Here is a 17,627-nt window from a genome sequence, read left to right as displayed (position 1 = left end):
CTTGGCGGCACAGTGGCGCAGCGGTAGAGTTGCTGCCTTACAGCGAATGCAGCGCCGGAGACTCAGGCTCGATCCTGACTACGGGCGCCGTCTGTACGGAGTTTGTACGTTCTCCCCGTGACCTGCGTGGGTTTTCTCCGAGATCTTCGGTTTCCTCCCACACTCCAAAGATGTACAGGTGTGTAGGTTAATTGACTGGGTAAAATGTTTTTTAAAAAATTGTCCCTAGTGTGTGTAGGATAATGTTAATGTGCGGGGATCACTGGGCGGCGCGGACCCGGTGGGCCGAAGGGCCTGTTTCTGCGCTGTATCTCTAAATCTAAATCTGATCCACACAAATACACCACCTCATTCTCACCAGTATTGAATTTAATCTGCCATTCCTCTGCTCATTTTACCAACTGATCAACATCATCCTGTTGCCTATTAATTACCCCCCTCACCAGCAACACGACCAGATTTGATACCAGTTGGAATACTGCGCCATTTGGAACATGACTCAAGTACAGTCTTGAATTTGCTTTAGAAAGCATCCTACTAATTGCTGGAACAGAATGTGTCAATTGGTGGCAGCAGATTGAGTACTTTCACTGAGTTTTGATAAATAGCTAAATAATAACTACACCCTCTGTCATTTGAACCCAATCACAGTTATATAGCACTTTTCACAAATTAAGAATATTCTAAATGTTTTTCCAACCTTTGAAATGCTGCTTCATTGAAGTGTAGTCACTGTTGTAATGTAGGAAAATGGCATCCAATTTGATCACAGCCAGCTCACTCCCATAAACAGTGATGTGATAATGGATCAAATAATCTGTTTGTGTGATCCTGATCCAAAAATATTGGCCAGAATACCAGAGAGAATTCCCTTGCTCTTTAACTCTTATTTTTTGTAATGTTTGTGAGCAAGTGGGTGACATCCTGGTTAAATGGCTCACAAGAAAACTAGGCTAGTGGTCTCTTTCTACCGAATTTGGTGCTAGTCCAGATCAGCACACTGAAGTGGGACTCAAACCCACATCCTGACTCGGAGGTGAAAGTATTTCTAAACCCACAGTGGAACATATTAATGGTTCATCATTCCTGTGCAGTGGGGGTGAGGATAAATCAGCAGAATAAAGATAGGTCACTGGAACACATTAGCTCAGAATAATATCAATAAATTAGCAATATATTTTCTTTATTGTGCGCTGTTCAGTATAAGTGATCCTTATATTCAAATCTACTGTCCAAACCTTCATACAAATTGCAGAATGATTATAAATGATTATTACAGAAAATTAAGCAGTAGAAAAGTTAAAATGTGCATTGTCTTGTCATCCCTTGTGATATGTATGGAGCGCATGGAGCAGTTAATGAGAAATCTTTTATCCTACGAAATTTGCTTGGAAGCCATACAATTATTTTCAAAGATTTAAAGACGGGAAAAAAAAGGAAAAAAACAGTAGCACCCTTAATGATACCAGATAAATATTTTCAATCTGACAGTAAACCAATAAAACTGAATTCCAATAAATGGCTTATACATTCATCATCAAACCATTTTCCCCCTCCATTACCACAAGTGAAATTATCAATATAAGAATAATCAAATCTCATTATCAGACATTTGAAGAAATTTCCTGTTATAAAAATTTTAAGTCAAAAAAATTAGGTAGATCAAGTTCAAAATTAATGTGATGATTATATCGTCAAGTTTTTGATTAATGAGTTATTTAGACATTTTAAATGAGCCACTTCTTTTTGAAATCCATTCTTAAAAAGCCTGCAAGATCATCTAAAGTTAGTGGACGGATGGGTTTAGGAATTCTTCTGAGGTACCTTGGTTGTCACCTGAATAAAGAGGAAACAAATATTAATTTGTGGAAAAAAAGTCAACATTCATTCTTGAATCAGTTTCCCATTAGAAGCATCTGTCTGCAAAGTCTGCAAGTTGCTGCTACTAGAATGAATGGTAAAAATGCTCTGCTGCGAGTAAAATTTTCTTCAAATTTTCATTTATCTTCAATATCTAGCAAAAAAAACCTTAAAAAATGACATTTAGAACAGATACCTGTGTTTATAACAAAAGGATGCAATTAGGATAAGTGTCAGACTTGATTCCTATTCCATGCTAACATTACTGATCTTTGTTTCATTGCTTAGAGGGGTAATCCATGTGACTGTTGATTATGTGTGGAATTGTAAGGGACAAAACAAGATTGAGGACAAATAACCTGTTAGGTTAAATGTCTCGGGTCACGTCATGAAAATGACTGATGAAGTGAAATGGTGCAGGTACCTTTCAAGATCTGAAAATCTTGAAAGTGGGCTGCTGGAGGCTCTGCAACAGCCTGGGCGCTCGGCTGGACCGGGCACCGCTCCCAGAGGCCAAGCAGGTGGACTGGACACGGCCTACAGAGGTGGAGCAGCAGCAGAGGACACCAACGGCTCCGCTTGGCAAGGTCAACCCTGCAACACCGCCAGCAGAACAGACCTTCATGCCAGGTCAAGATCCCTGCACTTACAACAACTGGGATTTGAAAATGGCGTCAAACTGGCGACTCTGTATACCGTCTCAGTGTTCTACTACTATATGTTTGTACTGTATCTGAGATGCTTATCTAATATGATTCTAAATGCTTATGTATGGAGATACTTGTACTGAACTGTACACAAAAATGAATTTCACTGTACCTCAGTGCATGTGACAAATAAAGTACAATACCATATCAAAATGGAGAATAAGAAGATACATCTGTGCATTCTGGAAGATTTTGAGCAGAGAGATAAAAGGAAATCAAAAGCCTTTCATGAACTGCTGTAACATTCATTACATTCTAATATGTGGCTGCACTGTTAACGCTCATTACTCACAGTTTTCACTTCTGTGTAAGCTGCTAATCCATCCTCCCCAAGTTCCCGTCCATTGCCTGATGCTTTGTATCCACCAAATGGAGCTTGAGCCCCAAACACATCATAGCAATTTATCCTGTGGAATGTGCACATAATGGATTTTAAACAGGGTTCAAATTTGGAAAACAGCTTTCAAAAAGAGTGTAGGAAGGAACTGCTGATGCTGATTTACACCGTAGACACAAAGTGCTGGAGTAACTCAGTGGGCCAGACAGCTTCTCTGGATAGAAGGAATTGGTGACGTTTCGGGTCGAGAACTTTCGAGACTGAGAGAGAGAGGGAGACACAGAGGTAAGGAAGTGTAAGGTGCTTAAACGAAACATCAAAGGGGATGAGGTCAAGGAAAATGTAGAGTAGATCATTGTTAGCTAGGGGACGTTGACAAGGAAGCATACAAAGATAAAATTTAATCAGGGGGACAGTCAGATTGGTCAGAGAACTAGGAAGGGGGAGGGATGCCAGCCCTGTCTAATGGCACTTTTATAATCAACAACCTTTGTTGAATAATGTCAGTATAAATATATTGACATCAACTTGATTTCTATAGATCCTCTATAATGTGGATGTTTTCAATATCAGGTATTTAAATATTTGTGTTTTATTATTCTGCAATTTGTTCAGAAAAATTGCAAAACTACCATCCAAACAGCTGTGCCCAATATTCGGCAAAGAGCAAATACATACTCCCTTGAAAGAAAGTTAGGCAGGCACTTGCACAAACAGTAAAGTGATAACCATCAATCGACACAAAATGCTGGAGGAGTAACTCAGCGGATCAGCAAGCATTTCTGGAGAAGAGGAATCGATGACATTTCAGGTCGGAACCCTTCTACAGACAGGAAGGTTTCTGACCTGAAACGTCAATTATTCCTTTTCTCCAGAGATGCTGCCTGACCCAGTAAGGTACTCCAGCATTTTGTGTTTATCTTCGGTATAAACCAGCATCTGCGGTTCCTTCTTACACAAATAATAATGATTAACGAGTTTCAAAGTCGCAAGTTAAATTATACCCCCCCCCCCCCCCCCACAACCATTAAATGAAATGCACATAAAAAATAAATTATCTTTAAAAAAAAAAACCCATGCTGGCTTGTGGACACTAATGTTCAAGGGTTTCTAGTATCTAGATATGTCAATGACCCACTGCTGTCAATGACCCAATTTCAACCATTCTCAGGCCATGCATTTCAGGTATTTCTCCGGGTGAGAACAAAAATCACCCTCACATCCCCTGCCCACGACCCTAAATTTCCTCTTTACTTATGGAGACCTGCACTAAACTTTCACCTACCCCTTCACTGAATTGTTCGGCGAACAAATGTTTCCTTTATGAATACCGATTAAAAATATTTATTTAGTATCTTACCTATACTTTATGGCTTCATGCAGTTTGCTCTCAATGCAATTATAGAACACCTTCAGATTCACCCATATCCTGCCTACCAATGATTTCTCATAATCCCGCTTGGCCTTCCTAATTTTTTTTAATTGCTTCCCTACATTTTTTATACTAGTGAGCAGCCTCCCTCATCCTGTTTCTGTCATATATTTGTCTTTATCCAATCCTCAATATCCCTTGGCATCCAGGGTTCCGTTGTTTACCCCTGGCTTTTACCTCAACAGGAACATGTTGGCCTTGAACTCTTGTGACCGCGTGGGTTTTTTCCAGGTGCTCCAGTTTCCTCCCACGCTCCAAAGACGTACAGGTTTGTAGGTTATTTGGCTTTGGTAAAAATTGTAAATTGTCTCTAGTGTGTAGTGTGTGCTTGTATAAATGGAGATTGCTGGTCGGCACGGACTCTGTGGGCCGAAGGGCCTGTTTCCGCACTGTACCTCTAAACTACACTAAAGTCTTCAAATATATTGCACACTGAACAATCCTTTAAAACAAGACAAAGGAAATGAGGTTTTCCCACTCAGTGGTAAGACTAAAAAAGCAGAGTATTATTTAAAAGGCTCGAGATAATTACAGCTTGGTATTCAAAGTGATCACGATATCCTCTTATACGAAACACAAGCAAACTTTGCAGGTACAGCAAATAATTGAGATGTTAGACAGAACCCTAATCACAGTGCAGATAGAATTTGGGTCACCCTGTTCAAGTAAAAATATACCTGCATACATGGTATATTTTAAATATATAATTTAAAAAATTCACCAGGTTGATTACGGGCATAAACTGACAGAATTGGCAATGCTCTGAAAATTAAACGGTCAGAGGAGATCTGATTGAAACATTCAAGATTCCGAAAGGCTTAACACGATAGAGACCACATAGATGTTTGATTTGCTCATGAAGTCAAGAACCAAGGACACTGTCTCCGAATAAAAAGGTAAGCAGCTCAAGTCTAAGATTCTCTGAAATTCTCGCCCCAGAAAGTTGGGTGCTGAGTCAGTGGGTATGTTCAAGGCTAGGATAAATAGACATTTGGACAACAGGAGAGTCCCCAATTATGGGTGGGACAAATGAAACTGGTTAAAGAGCAGACTTGATATGGCAAGGGGGGCTAGAGAAGCCATGTGGGCTTCTCCTGTTCCATCATTGCCATGACCAATATACGAAAAACACTTTATGTCTCACAGGGCTTCGAATTGAAATGGAAAGTAGACGTGGACATCAGAAAAGACTCTGGGATCATGCGCCCTCTTTATAAAATTCCCTTAACATTTATGGTCATGACAGAGTAATACATATTTATTTGAGGAACAATTACTTTTGGTGGTATCTAGACATTCGGGGATAAAGGGAAGAAATCCAAAAGTTAAGAGCAATATATATATAAACATAGCACAAAAAGTAAGGAAATTTGTGTTTGGTAGATTATTTCCTTGTTGTAACAATGCTTCTTGGCAATAAATCTTATACCGTTGGAAAGTCTGTTTATTTCCCTTTTAAATGGTGCCACGTTTGTAAGGAACATGCATTTGTGGGATGAGCAGCAGAGCTGAGTATGTGGGTTGCGCCCATGAAAAATCTGCCAAATCTTCTCTGCCAATGCCAAACAGCTTATTCTGCCATTGACTCTTGTTCGGTGTTGTTTGGTGGATTGGATGATTGAAGTCTGAAGAAACAAGACATATTGGCAATTTAACAATTTATTCATTTAATAAACAGGAGCCTCAGTAGCGTGTGGAAGAACCATACACAGCCACAACAGCCTGGCACCTCCTCCTCATGCTGGTCACCAGCCTGGTCACACACTGTTGTGGGATGGCATCCCATTCTTCAACCAGCATTTGTCGCAAGTCAGCCAACGTGGTTGTGTTGGTCACTCTGGCACGAACAGCACGCCCAAGCTGATCCCACAAGTGTTCAATGGGGTTGAGGTCAGGACTGCTGGCAGGCCATTCCATCCTCTCCACTCCCAAATTCTGGAGGTAGTCGCTGAGAAACCCTGCTCTGTGGGGGCGAGCATTGTCATCTTGGAGGATAGAGTTCGGTCCCAGACTGTGGAGATATGGGATTGTCACTGGTTGCAGAATCTCATCTCGATATCTCTCTGTATTGGGATTGCCTCCAATGATGACAAGCCTTGTTTTTCCAGTGAGGGAGATGCCGCCCCACACCATCACACTGCCTCCACCAAAAGATGTTACTCTATCGGTGCAGCAATCAGCATAGCGTTTTCCGCGTCTTCTCCACACTTTGACCGTATGATCCAACTGCCGTAGGCAGAATCTGGACTCATCGCTGAACATAACTTTCCTCCACATGTTCAGGTTCCAGTGCACGTGTTGCCGACACCAGCGCAAACGGGCCTGACGGTGAAGGGCAGTCATGGCAGGCCTCCTGGCAGCCCTATGAGACCGGAGATCGGCTGCGTGCAGTCTGTTCCGAATTGTCTGGGCAGAGAGCCGTCGGCCATATCGTCCTGCAAACGTTGTCTGCAAATCTGTAGAAGACAGCCTACGGTTCCTCAGTGCTGACAGGGTGAGGAAACGGTCTTCTTCGGGTGTCGTCTTCTTGGGACCCCCACTTCGCAGCCTGTCTCTGACATCCCCCGTTATATGGAACTTGGCCTTCACTTTGGAGATGGTACTAGGGCTCACTCCAAATAATGCCGCAACTTAGTTTTGCGGAACACCAGTTTGAAGTTGCCCTATCGCACGGGCCCTGTCCAGATCAGTCAAACGTGGCATGCCGATTCTTGGAGCAGACACCTACTGACCACTGTAGCAGGGCCCATGCTCACAGATGCTGCCAATCAGGTTCCAATCAGGCACCTGATTGTCAGCACCTGGGGGTACCAGATGCTCAAAACAAGAGTCAATAGCAACAGCAGAATAAGCTATTTGGCATTGGCAGAGAAGATTTGGCAAATTTTTCATGGGCGCAACCCATATACTCAGCTCTGCTGCTCATCCCACAAATGCATGTTCCTTACAAATGTGGCACCATTTAAAAGGGAAATAAACAGGCTTTGCAACGGTATAAGATTTATTGCCAAGAAGCATTGTTACAACAAAGAAATAATCTACCAAACACAAATTTCCTTACTTTTTGTGCTATGTTTATATATATATATATATTGTGATTATATAGGGAAGCTTACCAGACAGTTCCTGCACGTAATCCATGAGAGATGTAATGAGCCTTACTGATATCGTTGGTGAAAACTGCAGCTGCAAGACCATATTTGGTATCATTTGCTCGTTCAATCACCTCCTCCAATGTCTTAAACTTCAGAATCTGCATCACTGGTCCAAAAATCTCCAAGTAAACAAAAATAAGAACTTGCATAAATATAAGTTTTGGCTCAGCCGTCTAGATTTTAAGGAGACTTTGGATGGAACAGAGGGGAAACAATTAACTTCCGAAACACTGGTTGCCAGAGTACCATTAGCCCACAGACCTCAGATTCATTATGTTGCTCTTGGTCCTTCAGAGTGAAAACTCAGATAGGCAACACCCGCTATTAATGAGAATAAACATTTACTTGGAATTTGCGGGATTGTAACAGGAACCAGGGACAAATCCTACCTTCTGCCACCCCCTCCCCCCCGATTAACCTTCTGCCACCCGCCACCCCCCCCCCCCCCCCGATTAACTAATCATCTCACATTCTTGGCGTGGAGAGGCTGCCTGTGTGGACTGGTGTAGGATGAGCCAGGGCTGGGAATGGAGTTGCTCAGTGCTGAGTTGTCGGGCTCACGGCTGAAACATGGCAGGCATGACAAGTACAGGCCATGGCGGATCTGGAAGCACATATACCATGTGCAGACACATCACGTAGATCCTGCGGTTTCTCTCTTCCCCAACTGCTGGATACTATGTAAGCTGCCATCTGCCCCCTCTTTGTTCGCCTGCACAGTCTCCCCATTGGGAAATCAACAATTGCTAGTTACCTCAGCATCGTGACAGATTGACTGAAAAATGCAAGGAGCTGGCTCTTGGCTTTTCAAGCTTGCTCCAAGATTCATCAAAATCATCGGTGATCTTCTACCCCATTGCCATTTTACTGTATCTTTTGATTCCTTTAATACTAGAAATCTATAGAATAATGAATTCAATAACTGATCCTCCACAGACTTCGTATTGAATGGCCTCCTTCTTTTTCTGAGATTGTAACCACTGATTCGAGAGGCCTTAGTCATGGAAACATCCATCTGCATCTAGTTTGTTTCAATTGATCTCTCCTCATTCTTCTAAATTATAATGCATACAAGACCTAACCTATTCAGTCTCGCCTCAAATGGCAAAATCACCATCCCTGGAATCAGTTTAGTCTATCTTCATTACACCATTAGCATTGCAACTATATTTTGCAGGTAAAGAGTCTAAAACAGTGCATCATACTTCAGGTTACATCATGATCCATCAGCAACTAAAATATTCTTAATCGTGACACTGTAGATGCTAGAATCTTGAGGAAAAACAGTGTTGGAAGAACTCAGCAGGTCAGGTAACATCTTGTGGAGGGAATGAACAGACGACATTTTGGGTGGAGACCTTTCTTCAGCATCTTCACAACCAAAATATAAGCTGTCCATTTCTTCCACTGATATTGCCTGATCTCCTGAGTTCCACCAGCACTGTGCTTATTGCTCTAATTCTTTATGGTGGCTGAGGGATTAAAAATGGCTAGAATTCCCTCACTTTTCAGTAAGTGTAATGGGATCTTGTATTCACCCGAGAGTGAGTTCAGTTCAATACGTTTCCTGAAAGACAGTATTATCATGATAAAACCATGTACTTGCTATCAGCTCTGCACCAAGCATCAGTCTGGATTACAGTCCCCATATTTCTGGAATAGCTCTTGAACCTATTATCTTTTTACTTAAATACAAGTGTCACGTTACGCAGGTTATCAAGAAAGCTGACGTGCAAGGTGAATATTAAAGATATTAGACAATGACTATGTACTGCGATAAATCACCTGGTCTACTCCAACTGCATATCACAAGCCCGTGACCACGAGGAAGGACCAGAGCACCCAGGTACATGGGATCGCTACCACCCGAAGTTCACTTACAAACCACACCATCCTGACTTGAATGCATCAAGTCAGTCCAGCGTCCAAATCTTGGAATACCGTACCCAATAACCTTCACTAGGATTGCAGCTTTTCAAGATGGCCACCTTCTCAAGGGCAACAAATGCCGACCTTGCCAGCGAAGCCCCGATCTCAAAAATAAATATCTAAAAAGTGTAGGAAATATTGCAGAGTTTGGCAGACCTGTTTTTTCAGTTGTGCCATGGGCTGTTTAAGCCAAATAGACAGAAAGAGCCTCACTTTAATATCTCATCTGAAACATACTGCGGCGTAGTATTCCTTCAATATATACTAAGATGTTAATCTCAATTACATTTTTGTCACCTGATATGGAAGAGTACAGAACTAGAGAGCTATGAATAATATGATTTCCCCGTGATACTGCCATCGCCATTCTCAGGTCCCCATCCTAATACCCTTGAGTTATTGAAGAGGGAACTAGTACTCTAAAGTGTCTAGGGACTCTAAAGGGAGAGAGTGTCCAGCTTCAAGTTTCTGGGCACTCACATTTCGGAGGACCTAACATGGTCCAATAACACTGCTGCGCTGGTCAAGAAGGCACAACAAAGACTGTTCTACTTAAGAACACTGAAAAAGTCTGGTCTACCCCAACAGCTGCTGACGACCTTCTACCGCTGCACCATCGAGAGCATCCTAACGCATGGCATCCCTGTGTGGTACCTCAGCTGCACGGAGGCAGAAAGGAAAGCTCTACAGCGGGTAGTCCATAGAGCTCAGAGGGCCATCGGAACACAGCTACCAGACTTAGAGGGCATCTACAACACACGATGCCTCAAAAAAGCCACCAGCATCCACAAAGACTCTTCACACCCCTGCAACAGTCTGTTCGAACTCCTTCCATCGGGCAGACGATACAAGGCCTTCTACGCCCGCACCTCCAGACTCAGGAACAGCTTCATCCCCAGGGCCATAGCTGCTATGAACCGGTCCTGCTGAGCCGGATGGCCACAACGCATAGATCAACTTGCACTTTACCCTGTCCAAAACTGTTACAACTGTTTCGTTTCGTTGGGTTGCTGCTGTCTAAATTACTTAAATTATTGCATCGTATGGGAGGCGCATTCCCAATCTCGTTGTACCCCTGGGTACAATGACAATAAAGATATATTGTATTGTATTGTATTGTATTGTAAATAGGTGATCAAGGGTATTATGACAGTGTGGAGAATACAGAAAATTGGAAACTGTCTTTCAGCTCATTATGTTGTAACTGATTAAAAGTGAAAAAGATAACATTTATAGACTAAAGTATCCTGGTTTCTGAGAAGATCGACTCCCATAATAGCTGGAGTGTGACCTTACCTCCTCTCTGGCAATAGTCATTTCATCCTTCACATCTCCAAACACTGTTGGCTGGATAAAGTACCCACGATCTGCTGCCACTTCACCGCCACAGAGTAGCTTGGCTCCTTCTTTTTTTCCACTACTTATGTATCCCAGAATTTTATTAAATTGCTCTTCATCCACCTATGACATAAATTGATTGCAATAATTGTTTTATTCACTGTTCCAAAGATCAACATGTATAGTCAAGAGCAAATGCTTGTTAAGAATATGAGCAACAATTTATCTCTGTGTGCCCTAGTGAAATCATCAAATGGATCCATGGATTTTTAAAACATTTGCAGCTTCATGTCCGCTATTTTCTCTCCTCAATTCTCGGTAGTATTGAATTATTTTGACTTTTTTATTCCAAACCAATGATTCCTTTTTACTTTCAGATTGAAATAGCAAGTGTCCGCTAGCAATTCCAGCAATAAAATCATCATAATAATCTTTTAAATATGTTTTCTTCATGACTAAGAATTTTGCCAATTTAGAAATGGATTACCATCAGCCACAGCAGACAGGAATCACTCCACTGATTTTCTTTCTCATAGATGTGTTCCTCAGCTATGGCGTCATCACTAAAACACACTTAAGGATAATAATCCTTCTTCAGAGTGTTGTCACACAACAGCATAACTGAGGTTAATGATACTACTGTACATAACAGTTTGAACTTAGCAGACAGGGCAGTTACTGGATATGGTCTATACCTGGTCTTAGTTTAGAGATACAGCTTGGAAACAGGCAACTTTGGCCCACCGAGTCCGTGCCGACCAGCAATCCCTGCACATTAACACGACACACTAGGGGCAATTAAAAATGTTACCAAGCCAATTAACCTACAAACCTGCACGTCTTGAGTGTGGCAGGAAACCGGAGACCCCGGGGAAAACTAATGCAGGTCACGGGGAGAACGTACAGACAACACCTGCTGTCAGGATCGAACCTGGGTCTCTAGCGCTATAAGGTAGCAACTCTACCGCTGTGCCCCCAACATCTGAAGCATTCTATTGGTATTCAAAAGAATTAACAGAAGGAAGTGCAAATGGTAAATGATCTCTTCACAGCATTAAGCATCGGGAAGTGGTATTCATTTAATAATAATGAAAAACAACAGATTCTGGAAGCTAGTTGATTTCCCAAGACATCTACCTGTGGTCCTTGCTCATTCTTGGCGTCAAATGGATCTCCCACTGTACGATGTTTCGCTCTTTCCACACTCTGCTCCACAAATTGATCGTAGATAGCTTCTTGAACATAAGTACGTGATCCAGCGCAGCAGCATTGTCCTTGGTTAAAGAATAGCGCAGTATGGGCCTCCTCAACTGCAAAGCTCACTGCAAAATGGAGTCATTAATTAGATTATGTTTTTAATGAGTATTTGCCAGGAGGGAAGAAACTACGAAACTAGTTTTCATCTTATCTAGAAATGACCACAAAATGAAATATTATTCAACATTCCTGACAAAATATCACCCTTCAGCACATTTGCAGATTACTTGTTCCTTTCGGTACGAGTTATCATTATTTCAATGGAGTGAAGGACATGGCAAGGAAGATTAGTTTTCAGATGCTCATACATTCTTTCACGGTTTAGTTTAATTTCGAGATACAGGGCGAAAACAGGCCCTTTGGCCCACCGAGTCTGCGCCGACCAGCGATCCCTGCACACTAACACTATCCTACTAGCCAATTAACCTACAAACCTGTACGTCTTTGGAGTGTGGAAGGAAGCCAAAGATCTCGGAGAAAACCTACGCAGGTCACGGGAGAATGTACAAACTCCATACACACACAGCATCCGTAGTCGGGATCAAACCTGAGTCTCTGGCGCTGTAAGCGTTGTAAGGCAGCAACTCTACCGCCATAGTGACACCCAAAGTTGATGGGCAAGGTGATAACTTTTGATCTTCAGTTTTCACTTTTTGAAAACACATTTTTTTTAAAATGCACATACATCCAAAGTTTTGTTAACATTTCAGATTGATCACTATAAGATGGGCCCTGAAACACAAACTGCCTCCACAGATGCTGCTGACCAACTGAGTATTGAGCATGTTCTGTTTCATTTCAAAATTCCACTGTGATATTTTGTCTTTTCACAGACACCTTTATTGAAAATTTGTTTGTCTACAACCCTAAAAATCCACAGAATGAGAGTTTCATTGAACATGCGCTTTATTGCGCAGAACCAAATAAATGTCAAGACGAAGGTGCAACTGTAGAAGTTGCAAGTCCAGTAGTATATCTTACCGTCAGCATCAGAAAGAATAATGTTAGGACTTTTCCCACCCAGTTCCAATGTCACCTTCTTCAAATTAGTTTTTCCTGCAGCCTGCTGGATAAGATGGCCAACCTGCAAGAGATCATTGTAAACGGGTTTGGGAAAACATTCTTTAAAACTTCTGCTTGCGCAAAGGGATTTAAATAAAAAGAAATAACTGCAATGGCTGTTCAGGAAACATACTTACAAACAAGGAAAATTATTAGTTATCTCATCCTCAAAATTCAGAATTAATCTCTGCAAGGTCTTTTGTTATGGATGACCATGACCCACTACAAGTGACATTGTTACAGATTGGAATATTTTGCATTTAAGCCACACAGAAGGTACATCAATTATCACTTTCCTCCTCGTAAATATTTATTCAAAAATATTGTAACTGGCCTCAGAATGGTATCAATTTTAGAACACTCGAGGTCTTCCTTAGTAGTACCACGTAAAGTACATAGGTAGGCAGGTCAAATTGTAAATTAGTATGTATTCCTTTGGGTATCAATTGTCCATTTATAGTCCTGTCTGTCATGGTGGCAGAAGTGGCACACGGGCATGATTAAAGGGAATCAACTACCATTTTCATCTTGGTAGCTACAAATCCAAAAAAATGTTTGGTGCTTCTAGAATTCCTTGAAATTGCTAGAGTCAACAAGGAATAATGGCAGATGAGGAATCTTGTCTTGAAGTCAGGGCTTTGGCCGAAATCAATTAGTTTACCTCCTTTGAAACTGCAGTTGGCACACTTTTAAAAAGGCAGAGACAAACCTCAATTAGTACAAGCTAATTTTAAGTAGTACCATCTTTGAGCTCCTGACTCAGACAGCAGACACCGAAAAGTATTGTTCATTGTGGCTGCACAAACTAATCATGTTAATTGACAGCAGTGCAACGTACATTTGCATCATGCCCCGCTGAGTCAATTTCATGACCACGTATTCATTTTCCAAACTGTTTTGCAACGAGACTATTATTGCAAGTTAGATTGTAATTAATCGCTTAAACTATGTGAGGAAGTCCCTAGGTTACGTTTGTTCCCATAGAATAGCCTGTAACCCTAAACTGTTAGTAACTCGGAAATGAACAGAGGCACAGTGTGCACAGTGGTAGCAGAGTGACCAGGCACGGGAAGAATGACCAGCGGCCATGCTCACTGACTCAGTGAGTGATTCTGCTCAGCGCTTCCTGGGTTTGCTCGGCTCAACCCAGCCCCCAAATGAAGAGAAAGTGAATGGAAATGTACCATTCCCTCCCAAGAAGTCCATCCCTACCGCTTTTCCAGGGTTACATCCGCGCCCGGGTGGTGTTGGAGAGGGACTATGCGCTGTCCACGGGCACCCTGGAGGATTTCCGGGACCGCTGGGCACCGCGGGGGATTGGATGCATCCTGGATGGGGATTGTAATATAATTGTATAATAGTTTCAATTGGTATATTTGTTTGTATAGTATTCTGGTGGTGGGTTCTGTTTTGGTTTTATTGTATTGTATATATTATTTTAATATTTGTATAAATATTTTTGATTAAAAAAAAAAAAAAATTTCAACCCACCAGTCTCCCAAATGCACATTCAAATGTCAGGCATAAACTAGGGAGGACCTGTATATGCAAAAATATTCACCGCAGTAATTTGGTCAGAAAATGGGCACAAAATGCTGGAGTAACTTAGGCAGTATCACTGGAAATAAGGACTGGGTGACGTTTCGGATCGAGACCCTTCTTCAGACTGAGTTCTGAAATTTGGTCAGTTCAATTATGGATATCTATATTGTGTTGTAATCTATTCATTGAATTATTCATTAATGAATATTAATTTAGAAGAAATCTTATAATATTGCTAAGAAAGGCAGCAGGACTAGGAATTCAGTTTTATAGACAGAAGCAAAAGATGACTGGAAAAAGACAGAATGAGAATAAACTGGCAAGAAATATATATGAAAGACTATAACAGTTTCCACTTGCATGGAAAAAAAGAGCTGTGATTGGAGAAATTATTAAGGAAAATAACAACGGAAATTATGCTGCTAGGATCTATTGCTAAAATTCCACGTTAACTTTATGGGGTTTTCAAGACTAACCTCAGTGGATCCTGTAAATGCAATTTTGTCTACATCCATGTGCGCGGCAATAGCTGCCCCAGCTGATGGTCCATAGCCAGGAATAATATTCACTACTCCTGGTGGGAATCCAGCCTATTAATGAAGAAAAGTGTGACAGACATTAAGAAAAAAAGCAAATGTTTATAAATGTTTGTGTAGCCAAAAGAAACAGCAAATACTGTTATCATTGCCTCATTTACTTTTTGAATTTGTAACATCAAAATTCACAAAGCTGATTGGCTGTGGACTCGGTTTTAGTGGTTAGATCATGATTAATACTTACCAATCCTTTTATGATCTTCCCAAACATTTCGGCGCGAGTGGGAAGACTCCTCATTGGCATTAAAACAGAAATTAGTTTTATATTTATCACCAACTTTCGTTTGGGATGGAGCCTTCTCTCCATCGCTAATGCATTTGAAATATACAAGAAGTGGCAGGATTTTGAGTGATGTGGATGAACAAAGGGGCTTTAGAGTCGTAGAATCATTGAGACATGCAGCATGGAAACAGGCCCAACTTGTCCATGCCAACCAAGATGTCCCATCGAATCTAGTCTGATTTGCCCACATTTGTCTCATATCCTCTAAACCTTTCCTATCCATGTATCTGTCCAAGTGTCTTTTAAGAGTTGTCATTGTACCTGCCTCAACGACCTCCTCTGGCAGATAATTCCATATACCCACCACCCTCCGAGTGAAAACATTGCCCTCACATTCCTATGAAATCTTTCCCCTTTTACCTTAAACCTATGACCCCAAGTTCTTGATTCGCATATCCTAAGTAAAATACTGTGTGCATTCACACTAACTATTCACCTCATGATTTTATACACTCTGTAGTAAGGGGAAAATCAAAAAGTTTCAGGATTTGGATTCAGCAAAAAAAGGAGGAATGATGACATGTCTATGCAAGGATGATGAGCAACAGAAAATAAGCTGAAATTCTTTACGTGCTCACACAGTTGCTGCCTTTGATAGTTTTGCTGATACGGATGGTATACAAGGCGGACATGGTGCAAATATTTTGAAAAGAGTGAATGCTTAGTTACAGAAAATGATGGAAACATTTAATCACCATTGCACCTGTGAAAAGTGAAAGAGTTAATATTTCAGGTCAAAGGCACTAGATCAGAATTGCAAAATAGTGAAAAACAAGTGAGTTGCAGGAAGGCTAGGAGGGAGAGATGATAAAGACAAAGTCAAAATGTGTCAAAGGGCAAAGCCAAGTTTGCCATCTTCAATCTGAAATATTACCTCTTTCCAAAGACTTGCTGTGTGTTTTATTTAAGATTTATTTAAGATTGCCAACAATAATGCTATTGGATAGTGGATGTACTATATTGGGAATCCTTGCCTGGTACTTGTAAAATCAGCTCACAAGCTCTTGACACATTGCCATGAGTTACGTCATCCTCTGAAGACTTGCAGATGCAATTAAGTATCCTGCAATCATCCTCACATCTAACCTTATACAGAAAGAAAAATTATTGAAGCAGCAGCTGAATATAGATGGAATGACGACAGGACCTCGAGGAACACCATTTGCTAAGGCTGGGAAGACACGTCCCATTGCTATTCAAATGCTCAGACCTACCACACATGCCATCCCGAAAGATCTTTACATTATGGGGAAGTATCTCTCCTTCAATGGAGGAGTCAGCAACAATAGTATTAAGCGCCACTTACTGCTAACAAATTCTTTGACACTCAGATTTACTTTCTATTAAGAAGCACCTGATGAAGGGTCATGGGTCAAAACATCACCCATTCCTTCTCTCCAGATATGCTGCCTATCGTGCCGAGTTACTCCAGCATTTTCTGTCTACCTAGATTTCATTACAGTTATTGTCCTAACACGTAGATAAGTAGTGAATTAGAGGCGAGGTGAACGTGACTGTCCTCGATAATTTAAAGCATTTTTTCAACAATAGAGAGGTCAAGTAACTTGCTCTTAGGTCATGACACCAGAATTTCCTCACAGCAACATCAGATATGGGTCTGTGTACTGAAGAATGAAATTCTATTCGCTGCTACTCAGTTAATGAAACAACACACACCTACAATCATCAAAACTTGGCAAATCAAGGCCTGGGTTAATAAACTGCAAGAATCTTGTTTACTGGGTTTAAAGGATTCAATTAAGAGGATAATTCTTCAAAGTTAGATGGCTGAAAGATTAGAAACCAGGTGTTTAAAATTATAAATTAATTATACAGAATAGATACAGGGAAGAGAGTCTCCCTAGTGGCAGAATACAGATAATGGTCAATAGTCTCAAAAATCAGAGTTAGCAGTTGATAAATTAATTTGGGTGAAGAAAATGTTTCCTAATGTAAACTATATATGTGTAATTCACTCCCTTGGGTGAATTTAGTGTCAAGACTGAGATTGGCAATTTAAAAAAAATGAGTAAGGAAATTACGATGAATGAGTTAATGGAGTGGATGATATAATAACTGTCAGAATGGCAGGTCAGATTTCATAAGTTACAGGAGTAGAATTAGGCCAT

The 17,627-nt window shown here is 41.1% G+C and overlaps 1 protein-coding gene across 1 annotated transcript in view; it reads right to left on the bottom strand.

Moving 5' to 3' along the window:
* Positions 1–1,173: 1,173 nt before the first annotated feature.
* LOC144606037 (aldehyde dehydrogenase, mitochondrial-like) overlaps positions 1,174–17,627 on the bottom strand; it is a 31,438-nt gene continuing 14,984 nt past the window's right edge. Inside the window, exons 7-13 of the mRNA XM_078421823.1 lie at positions 15,096–15,209; positions 12,997–13,099; positions 11,896–12,080; positions 10,717–10,881; positions 7,453–7,610; positions 2,860–2,974; positions 1,174–1,836 (exon numbers count right to left, since the gene is read on the bottom strand). Of these exons, the coding sequence (XP_078277949.1) occupies positions 1,804–1,836; positions 2,860–2,974; positions 7,453–7,610; positions 10,717–10,881; positions 11,896–12,080; positions 12,997–13,099; positions 15,096–15,209 (873 nt within the window). The 3' untranslated portion in view covers positions 1,174–1,803. The remainder of the gene's footprint in view (positions 1,837–2,859; positions 2,975–7,452; positions 7,611–10,716; positions 10,882–11,895; positions 12,081–12,996; positions 13,100–15,095; positions 15,210–17,627) is intronic.

The sequence above is a fragment of the Rhinoraja longicauda genome, chromosome 25 (genome assembly GCF_053455715.1).
Source record: "Rhinoraja longicauda isolate Sanriku21f chromosome 25, sRhiLon1.1, whole genome shotgun sequence".
Lineage (NCBI taxonomy): Eukaryota > Metazoa > Chordata > Chondrichthyes > Rajiformes > Arhynchobatidae > Rhinoraja > Rhinoraja longicauda.
Note: the sequence above shows the minus strand (reverse complement) of the source record. Positions and strands in the feature narration are given on the sequence as shown.